At 39.2% G+C, this 13,657-nt stretch overlaps 1 protein-coding gene across 3 annotated transcripts in view; it reads right to left on the reverse strand.

The window, feature by feature from the left end:
* ATP7A (ATPase copper transporting alpha) overlaps positions 1 to 13,657 on the reverse strand; it is a 119,070-nt gene that overhangs the window by 10,816 nt on the left and 94,597 nt on the right. For all 3 annotated transcript variants that reach the window (XM_002720131.5, XM_051827358.2, XM_051827359.2), the window contains 8 exons: positions 13,375 to 13,466; positions 11,958 to 12,085; positions 10,833 to 10,987; positions 10,499 to 10,633; positions 8,308 to 8,502; positions 5,538 to 5,720; positions 3,599 to 3,815; positions 1,719 to 1,865 (listed from right to left, as the gene is read on the reverse strand). In XM_002720131.5, the coding sequence (XP_002720177.2) occupies positions 1,719 to 1,865; positions 3,599 to 3,815; positions 5,538 to 5,720; positions 8,308 to 8,502; positions 10,499 to 10,633; positions 10,833 to 10,987; positions 11,958 to 12,085; positions 13,375 to 13,466 (1,252 nt within the window). The remainder of the gene's footprint in view (positions 1 to 1,718; positions 1,866 to 3,598; positions 3,816 to 5,537; positions 5,721 to 8,307; positions 8,503 to 10,498; positions 10,634 to 10,832; positions 10,988 to 11,957; positions 12,086 to 13,374; positions 13,467 to 13,657) is intronic.

Genomic DNA, 13,657 nt, shown 5'->3' on the forward strand with positions numbered 1-13,657 from the left:
GCTCCACTTCCGATCCAGCTCTCTGCTATGGCCTGGGAAAGCAGTGGAGGATGGTCCACGTCCTTGGGCTCCTATACCCACATGGGAGACCTGGAAGAAGCTCCTGGCTCCTAGCTTCAAATTAGCCCAGCTCCGGCTGTTGCGGCCATTTGGGGAGTGAACCAGAAGATGGAAGACCTCTCTCTCTCTCTCTTTCTCTCTCTCTCTGCCTCTGCCTCTCTGTAACTCTGCTTTTCAAATAAATAAATAAATAAATCTTTAAAGAAAAACCACAATAACAAAAGTAAAATGGTATTCTCTGTTTCTTCCCTGACCCAAGAAGGCCATGGTAAGATACTGCTATAATATCTTAGAAGGATTATAAATGCTGAGTAATCTCACAACTAGAAATTTACCTTAAGAATTAACAAAAGAAAGCACCTAGTGGCTGGCGCTGTGGTGTAGTAGGCTAAGCCTCCACCTGCAGCACTGGCATCCCATATGGGCACCAGTTCATGTCCTAGCTGCTCCTCTTCCAATCCAGCTCTCTGACTATGGCCTAGGAAAGCAGTGTAAGATGGCCCCAGTGCTTGGGCCCCTGCACCCATGTGGGAGATCCATGGCTCCTGGCTTTGGATTGGACCATCTCCAGCCATTGTGGCCGTTTGGGGAGTGAATCAGGGGATAGAAGACCTTTCTCTGTCTCTCCCTCTGTCTGTGACTCTGCATCTCAAATACATAAATACAATTAGAAAAAAAAAGCACCTAAAACCTCAAAGATATAAGATACTTATTGTCATGTTATTTATAATAGTGAAATATTAGGAATGGCCTAAATTTCTAACAATAGGAATGATTAATTATGTGTATGTTTGATAAATTATGCAGCATTAAAATAAAATTATATGGGGGCCAGCATTGTGGCTTAGTAGGTTAAGCTGCCTCCTGCCTCACTGGCACCCCATATGGGTGCTGTTTAAAGACCTGGCTGCTCCACTTCTGATCCAGCTCCCTGTTAATGTGCTTAGGAAAACAGCAGAAGATGGCTCAAGTGGTTCGGCCTCTGCACCCACATGGGAGACCCAGAAGAAGCTCCTGGCTCCTGGTTCCCAGCTTTGGCCTGGTCCAGACCTGGCTGTTGTGACCATTTGGGGAATGAACCAGGGATGGAAGATCTCTCTCTCACTTTCTCTCTCTTTCAAATAAGTAAAAAATAAATCTTTAAAAATAATACTAAAATAAAATATGGCAACATGAGAAAATATTATCAAATAAAATAAAGCATAAAGTAGTATCTGGATTTTTATTCAACCTTGTTGAGGTAAAATTTATATACAATCAAATGTACCCATTGAAATAGTATATGTATAATTCTATAAATGTATGTTTCAAGAAAATGAGGAATAAACTATATAAAATTAAAATTTATATTGTGTTATGATAATGGGACTAAGAATGTCATTTTTCTTTGTTATTTTCTGGTTACATTATTTTTAGGTTTGAAAAGAATTCTTGATTAGCTTTTATTTGAACATAGGGGAGGGAAGAAAATAATAGAGGCAGGTAAAGGCAAGAAAATTGTCACTTAACCAATAGTAATTGTATGTTGCTAACATTTTCACCTTTCATTCATGCTGGTTTTGAACAACTCCTAGAGTTTAGAACTCTCTGAAAAATACACATAAAACCATATCTGAGACTATGACACTGAGTCGTAACATACTTAGGGAAAACCTTACCATCAACTGCCACCAATACAGCAGTCCGGCCTTTTCTTTCATGCTCAGTCATGGAAGCATCTACGTCATTACCAATGACAAGGCCATTTCTAATCATCCACTCCCGGTTACCAATGAGGACTTTGTACTGCTGAGAATTAAGAGCATCTGAAAGTAATTTCAGAAATAGCATTTAGTAAGTTCATTTAATATGACAACCCCACAAGGCAAGTTCTTCCTGTCCAATCTTGCACAGTCACTAAATCGTATTTTTGGTAGAACACAGGCTACAACAAATTTTCTAGGAACATTCTCTGCTTTTCCTAGCCTGGGCCTTTGCACTCATTGTTGCCTTCACCTAAAATGTCATTAGCCCTCCTCTCCAAATAGCAACCTTCATCATATTCTTCAAGATGTTGCTTTCCTGGTGAGGTTTTTCCCTTTGACCTGCCATAGCAATTCAATTCAATTAAAAACATCTATTGTGCATCAGGAGCTGAATGAGGAAGACTAAATAATGGGTACCAAAACACAGTCAGACAGTTCTAAGTTCTAGTGTTATATATACAGTGAGGTGACTGTAGTTCACAATAGTGTGTTATATACCGCATAAAAAACTGGAGGAGGAGAGCTGGTAGTCTCCAAACACAAAGGTAAGGCAAGCTAGTTGCCTGGCTTGATCAGTATGCTGTGTATATACTGAAGTATTGTGCTGTCTCCTAGAAACATATACAAGTATTACATGCTAATAAAAATTTAAATAATATTTTAAGAGATATAAAAGGTTTAAAGTAGCTGTAGGGTGAAAGAAATGAAGACTCACAGAAGATCAGCTAAAAGAAGACTTCATCACCCAATGCTCACATTTGGAAAATGTTCTTGAATAACTTGAGTGAAGTGATCAGAAGGCCTATGGTAGGGGCCAGCATTATGGCACAGTAGGTTTAGCCACTGCTTGAGATGCCAGCATCCTATACGGACACTGGTTCATGTCCTGGCTGCTCGACTTCTGATCCAGCTCCCTATCAATGTACTTGGGAAAGCAGTGGAAGATGGCTCAAGTGCCTGAGCTCCTGCCACCTGCGTGGGAGATCTGGATGGAGTTCCTGGCTCCTGGCTTTGGACTGGCCCAGTCCTGGCTGTTGCAGCCATTTGAGGAGTGAACCAGTGAATGGAAGATGTTTCTCTATCTGTCTTACCCCTCTCTCTGTAACTCTGCCTTTTATTTATTTATTTATTTATTTATTTATTTTTCCCAGGCAGCATGGGCGGGGACAGCCCTGGCTGATTCACTGGCAGCGTGCGGATCCTCTCGCCCCACCTCCGCCTCTGCTGCCCTTTGGCCTCCAAACTCTGCCTTTTAAATAAATAAATAAATAAATAAATCTTTTTAAAAAATGTCCCATGACAAAACTGAGAGAATGAAATCATGATGCCAAATTTTGCTTCTTATATGACGGTTCAGGGTTATAAAGCCATTAAATCTTTTTTTTAAATTTTTATTTATTTATTTTGACAGGCAGAGTGGACAGTGAGAGAGAGAGAGACAGAGAGAGAAAGGTCTTCCTTTTGCCGTTGGTTCACCTTCCAATGGCTGCCGCGGCCGGCGCACCACGCTGATCCGAAGGCAAGAGCCAAGTGCTTCTCCTGGTCTCCCATGGGGTGCAGGGCCCAAGCACTTGGGCCATCCTCCACTGCACTCCTGGGCCACAGCAGAGAGCTGGCCTGGAAGAGGGGCAACCGGGACAGAATCCAGTGCCCCGACTGGGACTAGAACCCGGTGTGCCGGCGCCGCAGGCAGAGGATTAGCCTACTGAGCCACGGCGCCGGCCGCAGGGTTATAAAGTTAGACATCTGTTCATAATGCCCCATAATTAATACTATAAAGAAAATTAACTTACTTGAGTTCTGGACCTCAATAATCATGGAAGATGAAGTTGATGACTGTTCATTACTTGCATCAATTTGAACCAGGGATGCATTTTTAATATTATTTTCCTCTATCTTCCAGTTATTCTTACGTAGCAAACCTTCAATATTGGTTACTTTACAGCTAATACCACAGCCTGGCACAACTTGGAAATCTATGCAAGTACCCAAGGTTTCAGTGTCCAGCTCCTAATAGAAAGAAATAGAAGAGTTTTCTCTGCTGTACTGATAATCCAAGGTAATCCATTTGCGAGATGAGAAACATCTCTCCTCATTAATTCTAAATGTTTGGACACATGTTACATGCCTAAATAATTCTAAATGTTTAGAATATAACTGTCAGTCATTGCCTTTGTCAAAGTGGATTTTGATAAGGGGAAGGACATTCACAATTACAGAAGAGTCTCAGAATCATTTATTTCAATTCCACTCTAGAAAACATGGAAGTTTTGTCAATATTCTCTGACCTTTCTAACAGAGAATCAAGTGATGTTTTCAATTCTATAATCAATTCAGATTTTCTTTTCACTACAGGGCAAAGTGTAACAAAAACCAGGGCCTTTCGTTACCAGGGTGCTCTCTAGCCTGATTCTGAGCCCTTAGCAAGCTAAAGAATTCTGAGGACCATCATTGTTTCCTGGCTCTTTGTATCTTCATCCTCTCTGTTGCTTGATTTGGGGGTAAAGAAGCCTGGTCAGTAACAATTAATTGGTAAAAAGGAAAGAAAAATAAAAAAATGGCCACACCAATGGTAGAAACTGCCATATTTTTTAATATAAAACTAAAGTGAGATAATTCATAAAGAACTTGTATAAATCAATGCAAAATGACAACTTATGGAAAAATAGGCAAAGAAAACAAGCAGATTAGAGAAAAATTCAAATAGCCAATAAACATAAAAAAAAGATACTCAGCCTTATTCCTAATTAGGGAAATACAAAGCAAACCACCAAGTAAATGCTTTTTATTTATTAAATTATAAAAATGTTGATGAGAATGTGGGGAAATAGGTACCTATAACTTTTGGTGCAGGTACAAACTAGCACAATCTCTCATATGAGTATTGGTTATATCAACATTTAATTGCATGCATCTTTTGATGTAACAATTGCATAAATAGGCACTTAGAGATAGAGTTGCAAAAGCTGACAAGGATGTTAAGTTACATAGTAAGTGCCAAAAACCCAGACATACAACAGAATACAATGCAGCTATTCAAAAACAATGAGGCAGATCTGTATTTACCTATATGGAAAATTGATTTAATAAAATAAAAATTGACAAGTTACCAAAGTCTGGTCACAGTATGCCTTTTCTGTGTAAAGGTTAATAAATAATCAATACATAAATGTTGGGGCATATAAAAATTATTGAACTGTATACTTTAAAAGGGTTAACTTTATAGTATATAGACTATTACATCAATAAAGCTCTTATTTAAAAACACTGTTAACAGGATAAAAATTATTAAACTCTGGAGAAAAGCATTATGAAAGCAGTAAGGAAATGAGATTTTCATTTCTCATGATGTAATTCTCTGAACTATCTGCATTTTCCTACCATAAATAAATATCACTTCTACTTCAATTTTTTATGTCAACAGTGGTCATCGTGGTAGGATTATAGTTAATTTCTGTTTTCATCTTTATACCATCCGTACGAAGAAACAAAGTCAAACAAGTGTACTTCAAGAAGTTCATGGAAAATGGAATTAAAAGGTAGGCTTATTTTGGTTCTATACACATTTCCCATGAATTTCCAAAGATGCCTTGTATAAGATGAGAAAAAAACAAGTCTCATTAGCCCCATACCAATGCTATATGTAAATCATAGTCAAACAGCAGTCTGAACTTGGTCTGGGTAATTCCTACAGAAAGTGATCAAGCTAATCAACATGGAAAACAAGTGTACCTGCTTGCAGTATTTGGTTATAGCTGCTCCTAGAGGGTGTTCACTGTTACTTTCAGCAGTCCCCACAATGGCCAGAATCTTATTACGGGATATTTTGTTACTTTCCACTAGAACCTTGACTTGATTTACTACTGGGGTTCCATGAGTAATGGTTCCAGTCTTATCAAATACCACTACCTTTACCTGTAAGAAAATTAAAATACAATGCATCTAAATGACTTGATAATCCTTAACATCAACCTTCCAGAAATGAGTAAAAGATTTCATTTGACAGATTACTATTTTGTTTCTTAATAAATTGACCTTTGACTTGATTTGACTTCGTAAACTGCCTTGGGGAGAAGAAAATAAAGGGAAAATAAGAGAAGAACTACTCTTAGTTATTATGCCTTGTTACCACCACCCTCCATGACTGTGAATATACCAGGATGTCAGACAACTAGAGCTAATTGTGCAAGGTTAACTGTCAATAGGTAATTAAGAGAGACCCTAGTGCCTCCAGGTAAAACAGAAAAGTTTCAATACTAACAAAATAAAGATCTTTGGGGAAAATGTGGGCAGTAGGTGATGAATATAAGGAGAAAAGTAAGTAATTTAGTTGAAGTGAGCACAGCTAAGACCTGCTGAGTGGCTTTGGCTTTACTGGTTAAAGCTGACTGAGACAGTTCTGGGAACCAATGTGGAAAAATTCAGTCCAGAGAAGGGAAAAAGAAGAGTCTGGAATTGGAGAACACATCCACTTTACAGTAAACTCAGAAAAAGAATCTTGAAAAATTAATAGCCCGAGGAACCAAGGTGAAAGAGGTATACAAAGCATGATTCTGGACAAGAGAAAAAACTAGACATATATAAAGGACATCATTGAGACAACTGAGCAAACTGGAACAAGGACTACAGATTTGTGAACAGTATCATGTCAATATAAATTTCTTTTTTAAAAAATGATTTATTTATTTTGAAATTCAGAGTTACAGAGTGGGTGAGGTGGGGTGGGGAGAGATCTTCCACCCACTGGTTCATTTCTCAGATGGCTGCAACGGCCAGAACTGCACAAGCGGAAGCCAGGAATCGGGAGCGTCTTTGGGTCTCCCACGTGGGCGGCAGGGGCCAAGGTAGTTGGGCTATTCTCTGCTGCTTTCTCAGGCCATTAGCAGGAAGCTGGATGGGAAGTGAAGCAGTCAGGACTCAAACTGGTGCCCACGTGGGGTGCCGAAGTCCCAGGGAGCAGTTTTACCCACTATGCCACAATACCAGTCTCCAATATCAATTTCATGATTTTGATAACTGTACTGTGCCCACACACAAAAAAATGTCCTTGGGGCTGATGTTATGGTACAATGGGTTAACCTGCAGCTTGCAACACCAGTAAACCATTATCAGAATGCTGGTTTGAGTCCTGGCTGCCCCACTTCCCACCCTGCTTCCTGCTAATGTGCCTGGGAAGGCAGCAGAAAATGGACCAAGTATTTGGGCCCCTGCCACCCATGTGGGAGATGTAGATGGAGTCGCTGGATACTGAGTTCAGCCTGGCTAAACCCTGGTGTTGTGGCATTGGGGACTTAACCTGTATATGGGAATGTGCTCGCTCACTCACTCTTTTCCTCCCTTTCTTTCCCTTTCTCCCTGTTCCTCTACTTTTCAAATAAATAAATAAATAAATCTTTTTAAAAAGAAAATGACCTTGTTATTGGAAAAAAAGAGTTCTATAGCTGCAGTAAAGGGTATACAGGAGGTCCCTGAACTAGTCTTGCAGCTTTTTTTGAAAATTATATCAAAATAAAAACTTTCTATAAAATTCTATTCACTGGCTAGAAGAGGTTCTAGATTTGTTCTAATATATGGTCTATATTTATTACATATATCTGCATATCATTTATATCCTCATATTACAAACACACTGGTAAGAACATGGCTTTAGTTGAAGTCAATTGAGATTATTATGGTAATCCTAATAGAGATCAGGGAAAGAATTATATTCCTGAGGTCATAGCCACAGCCTGCCAGCTGGTGGCAGCAAACACAAAAAAGCTGCACTGAAGTTGCAGGCGCTAGCTCCAGCTGAAGAGTACAAGTACAGAATCACAAAGATAGGTTAGAAACCTACTAGACTGGCAAATTTTCCTGGGCAAATTCCTATTCTACCTTCCTCCCTAGAATGACTGGTCTAGTGTGAGCTAAGACAGGACACCAAGTTTTCCACAGCAAGGTCCACTCTAACAGAGTAGCTCCGGAGTAGCTTTAGAGATCTTAGATAACTCGGGCCAGTCTTCCTACCTCAACTGCAGGATATTTCTTTTTCTTTTTCTTTTTCTTTTTTGACAGGCAGAGTGGACAGTGAGAGAGAGAGAGACAGAGAGAAAGGTCTTCCTTTGCCGTTGGTTCACCCTCCAATGGCTGCCGCAGCTGGCGCGCTGCGGCCGGCACACCGTGCTGATCCGATGGCAGGAGTCAGGTACTTACCCTGGTCTCCCATGGGGTGCAGGGCCCAAGCACTTGGGCCATCCTCCACTGCACTCCCTGGCCACAGCAGAGAGCTGGCCTGGAAGAGGGGCAACCGGGACAGAATCCGGCGCCCTGACCGGGACTAGAACCCGGTGTGCTGGTGCCGCAAGGCGGAGGATTAGCCTAGTGAGCCGTGGCACCAGCCAGGATATTTCCATAAAAGGCTCAGTTTATGGACCAGGTATAAAAAACTTAGAACTCCGTTTCTCAGTAGGGGTGCTTTTGCCAGTGTGAATGGGATAAATCTTATTTCTGGGAGTTGCCTTACCTTATGAGCCATCTCCAGTGGCTCTCCACCTTTGATTAGTATGCCATTTTGAGCACCTACTCCTGTGCCCACCATCACAGCAGTTGGAGTGGCCAGTCCCAGTGAACAAGGACATGCAATACACAGAACTGTGATAGAGGCTTGGAAAGCAAAGCGTATTATCGTTTCTGTTCGGGAGATACTTCTATTGTAGCCCTTTAGAAGAGAGGAACAAATTTTGGTTATTGACTTACAGCTATATAAACAAAGCTGAAACCTATTTAAATTAAACCACAATTTGGGGCAGATGTTGTGGTGCAGGGGATTAAGCCACCACTTGGGATGCCCACATCCCATAGCAGAGTGCTGGCTACTCAGTGGCTTCTGATCCAGCCTCCTGCTAATGCACCTCGGAGGCAGTGGACAATGATACAAGTGCTTGGGTTCTGGCCAACCACATGGACAACTCATGTGGCTCCTGGTTTCAGCCTGGCCCAACCATAGCTGTTGTGTGCATTTGGGGAGTACAATGAGTGGACAGAAGGGATGTCACTGTGCCTTTCAAATAAAAGATATTTTTTAACACATAAAAATAAATAAAATCACAATTTTAGAATTGTATACCTTACCTAGCTACCAACATATAGGTTACTAGTAAGGAAACACTTTTTTGTGAATATAGGAAATTATGACAAAACTGATAAACAAGTGATAGTCCTAAAATAAAGATTTCAGTTTTTATTATTTCAGAGCTAAAAACTCTGAGGGAATATAAGAAACATAAGATTCTACTCTTTTCTTGCCTCATACTGAGTAAGTGATTTTATTAGGGATTTTCAGGAACACTTGCAAACATGGGAGATAATTCTCAATAAATATGATCCTAAGCAAATAGAATCCTGAACCACTGTATACTAAGACCATAAGCCTGCCTTTCATGCAATTAAAAAAAATGAAATAAACCATGCAGCATAAAAGGGAGCTTAACCATATTTCAGAAAAAAAATTGGACATAAGAATATGAAACCAGTATATCTGCTAGTTAAGCTCTTAGTCACCTTGAGTGTTTGCTGCAGAGGAAAAATACAACTGGGAATTTTAGAGAAAATCTCCTCAGACCTCCTGAACCCTGACCTCATGAGACAAATTCCAGAAGGCTACACATTCCAAAACACTTTCCAACAATCCTCTTATTCAATGTCTTAACCAATGTAGCTCATTTAAATAAATTTTTATATTATACTAATGACCAGAGCATGGAATAGACATATAGGTTATTTTTTTGTGATTCTGTTCTTTAACTGAGGCAACAAACAGCATGACACTGTGCAGCATGGCATTTTTTAAAACAACAGATACAACAAAGTTAGACTTCTCAGTAGTGATGATTTTATGGTGCTAGGTTCCTCCTGAGTTCTCAAATATTTAAATTAAATGTTTCTCTAAGAGTTATAGATCTATACAGAAACAGTCGGAAGGGACCTTCACAGACATCTAGGCTGATGCTTCCATATCTATCAGACATTTATGTTTTCACCTGGGCTGTCTGCTTTCCCCCACACTAATTCCAATCCCATAACTTGGGTTTTATTATCCTTCTCTTATAGATGAGTAAACTAAGGGTAAAAGAAAGTAGATAACTTAAAGGATATATATTCAATTTGAGGCACAGTCCAGGTCCACTCTATGACACCCTATTTTAGAGACCATCAGAGAACTAGATGAGATAGCACACTAATGGTATCTTAGATTTGTAAAGCATTTAATAAATTGCAAGACACTGCTGATATATTATCGCATTTAACCTTCACAACAACTGCAAGTTACACAGAATGGGCATTATTAAAGCCTCACTTTATGAATAAGGAAACTGAAGTTCAGAGAGCAATTAAGTGGTCTAAGATCACACTAAAGGTGAATGGCAGAGCTGAGATCCCGAGGTGTTCTTCAATACATCGACAGATCTTTGTGACAGCAATATCATGCTAGAGATGAGCCTACTTGTTTTTGAAAATCGTAAGTCATAATGAAAAAAATTTCCCCAAAGAAAACTTTTTTTACTTACAGAAATGCAAATATTATTCTTATCCTCTCCTTATTCTTAGTCCCTTAAAGAAGCTGGTAATTATTAAAGCTATTTCCACTTAATTACATGTGCAAAAGATTCAGAAATCATTTTGTATTTAGTAAAGAGATGTTACAAGTCACTTACAGGAAAGTAGGTTTCCACAATTTCAAAATTCAAAAATCCAATTATAATCCATACCACCAGGGTAGCAATGGAAACAAAAACAATAAAAGGAACAAAGTAGCCACTGAGTTTGTCTGCAAACTGCTGAATAGGAGCCTAGAATTAAAAATAATAATAGTAAGTACATCAAAGTCTCCTTTTCTAACACTGAATAAAGTCTATGTACTGGGTAGCTGGCAAAAACAGAAATATTTTTAATCAACTGTAAGCTAGTGAAACATTTATCAAAGGAATCAAGGTTTATACTGAGAAGACTTTAAAAAAATACTTCGTTTCTCCTAGGGAGTTATGTTACCTTTGATGTCTGTGCCTCCTCCACAAGTTTCACAATTTGAGAAAGGGTTGTGTCTGCTCCAACATGGGTTGCCCGGATAAGAAGTGACCCATTCTGATTAATGGAACCAGCAATCACTGTGCTGCCAGGTTTCTTAGCCACAGGCATTGCCTCCCCTGTATGAAGAGTAAAGATTTAGGGGACATGAATGATCACTATTTTGAAACATACCACTATTTGTTAGTTGTCAAAAATGTCTAGAAAGCAGGTTTTGACTTCATGAAATAGCATCTGGATGAATGCCCCAGCGAAAGTTGCCCTCCCTTTTCCTTTGTCAGTTCTAGGCCAAACCTATGCACCCACATCTTCAACTGTGAAAAGCCGTATGTTATTAATGTTAACTAAGTTCTTGTCGGCACTTTGGAGCTTTACTCTAGTCCTATATCAGTGGAACTCAACCTGTTCTGCAGGAGCATTTAGAAATGTGGGAGGGAGTTTATGTTTTTGTTCGACTAGAGGGTGATATGTGGTGCTGCTACTACAATTTAGTGGGCCAGGGTTGGGGACACTAAACTAAGAATTTTCCCATCCAAATTGGCAAAAGTACTCTTATTGAGAAACACAAGAGGCCTAAGTTATTTACACCTGGTCCATAAGCTGAACCTCTTCTGGAATTATCTTGAGGTTGAGGTAGGAAAGGTGTTAACTGGCCTGAGTTATCTAAGATCTCTACAGCTACTCCAGGGCTACTCTCTTAGAGTGGACTCTGATGTGGAAAACCTGGTGTCCTATCCTAGCTCAGACTAGACCAGTCTTTTTAGAGAAGGAAGGTAGAATAAGTATCTGCCCAGAAAAATTTGCCAAAGTGTAGCAGGCTCCACAGGAAAAGGGATACAACTTCTTTTCATTATAGTATTCTAGTAATTAACAATCTTCAGTGAGAAGAGTCTTATAGAGCATAACTAAAATCACAAAGTTAATCTGAGGACTGTTTTCATACAGTCTTGAAAAACAACTCATATTCATATGGATCACAATTTACTTATTCACAGTGTCTACAAAAAGCTCTTCTCTTTTTATGTCTATTTGTCATTAACACTTTAGATTCACTTCACTTTTATGTCATGAGCCTCTGAAAGAACATACCTGTGATGAGGGACTCATCCACCATGGAATGTCCTTCAATAACACGGCCATCCACTGGAAATTTGCCTCCTGGAACTACTTTAATGATGTCTCCACGTTGTACTAGTTCCACGTCCACTTGTTCTTCACTGGATATAAGTCAACATAGAAATCACCATGACAACATGCTTCTCACCCTCACATCTCCATGAATTTTTTTTTGGTGCATGTCAAGTTTATGATAATTACTACCATAGTTACTACTGGTGGAAGCTAAAAGTAACATTTAAGCCAGAAATGACTATATTAGTCTTGCTCATTGCTTGTAAACAGCACAATACCTGGCACACAGTAGGTATTCTAAATATTTGTTGAATGTTAATTGAATAGATAAGTGAAAGCCTTAAAAAATAATGTAATGAGTTTATTTAACTATAATGTATTTATTGTATAAACGTACCTAAACAATTTTGTGAATATAACAATGAGAAATGTAAAAGACTAAAATCTAGTCAAACCTTTAGCTCTAACTTCCCATTTACAAGTAACATAAGACTTATGGAAAAGTTAAATTACACCACAAGGAAGCAAAGAGACAAATTCAGATTGTGGGATATTCTATAGAACAAATGATGGCTGTTCCTTCAGCAAGTCAACTGTATTGTTGCGGGGGAGGAGAATGGGTGAGAGAAGCTGTTCTAGACTAAAAGAAATGCAATGTAATGATGACTAGACCTTTCAAAATTATAATTCAAACAAAGAGACTTAGAATATTTTGGAGACAACAGGAGAAATATGGATGTGGGCTGGGTATTACACGATAAGAAGAAATTATTGAGGTACCACACGTGGTACTATCATTATATAAGAATATGTGCTGGGGCTGGCGCTGTGAGTGTAGAGGGTTAAGCCTCTATCTGCAATGCTGGCATCCCATATGGTTGCCAGTTTGAGTCCTGGCTGCTCCACTTCCAATCCAGCTCCCTGTTAATGGCCTGAGAAAGCAGAGGAGGACGACTCAAGTGCTTGGGCCCCTGCACCCATGTGCGAGACCAAGAAGAAGCTCCTGGCTCCTGGCTTTGGACCAGCCCCAGCCATTACAGCCTGTGGAGGAATGAACCAGAAGATGGAAGACACTGCCTCCCCCACCCCCCCCGCTTTCTCTCTGTAACTATAAAAAAAGAGTATGTGCCTTTTTTAGAGACATTATAGGAATATTTAGCAGTAAAACCATAGCTTGGGTTGGCTTTAAAATATTACTGCAATAACAGAAAGAAAGATAAAATGAACAGATAAGTATGGCAAAAGGTGAATAACTGTCAACTCCAGGAGACAGATTATATGGGTATTGATAATCTTTCTTCTACTTCTGTGTACACATGAAATTTTTCAAAAAACTTAAAAAAAAAGAGAAGGGGGAAGGAATGAAGATAAATACCTCAGGAGAATATTATCAGAGCCAAGAGTTACAACAGTCGCCTCTGTAGCCTGTAGTGAAATTAGCTTTGCAAGAGCTTCTGATGTTTTTCCCTGTGAGTGAAAACAAACACATTGACAATGCTAAAAAAGAAAAGGCACAGGCCTTAACTAAAATAAATATATAGTCTTTAACATTTACTCAAAAGACAGTTTTAGGAATAACAATTTGTTCAAATCAGAAAAAAATTCACTTCAAAAAATATATAGTACACAAAATATTAAAAAGTATTAACATGTAACTT

The sequence above is a fragment of the Oryctolagus cuniculus genome, chromosome X (assembly GCF_964237555.1).
Source record: "Oryctolagus cuniculus chromosome X, mOryCun1.1, whole genome shotgun sequence".
In the NCBI taxonomy this organism is placed as follows: domain Eukaryota; kingdom Metazoa; phylum Chordata; class Mammalia; order Lagomorpha; family Leporidae; genus Oryctolagus; species Oryctolagus cuniculus.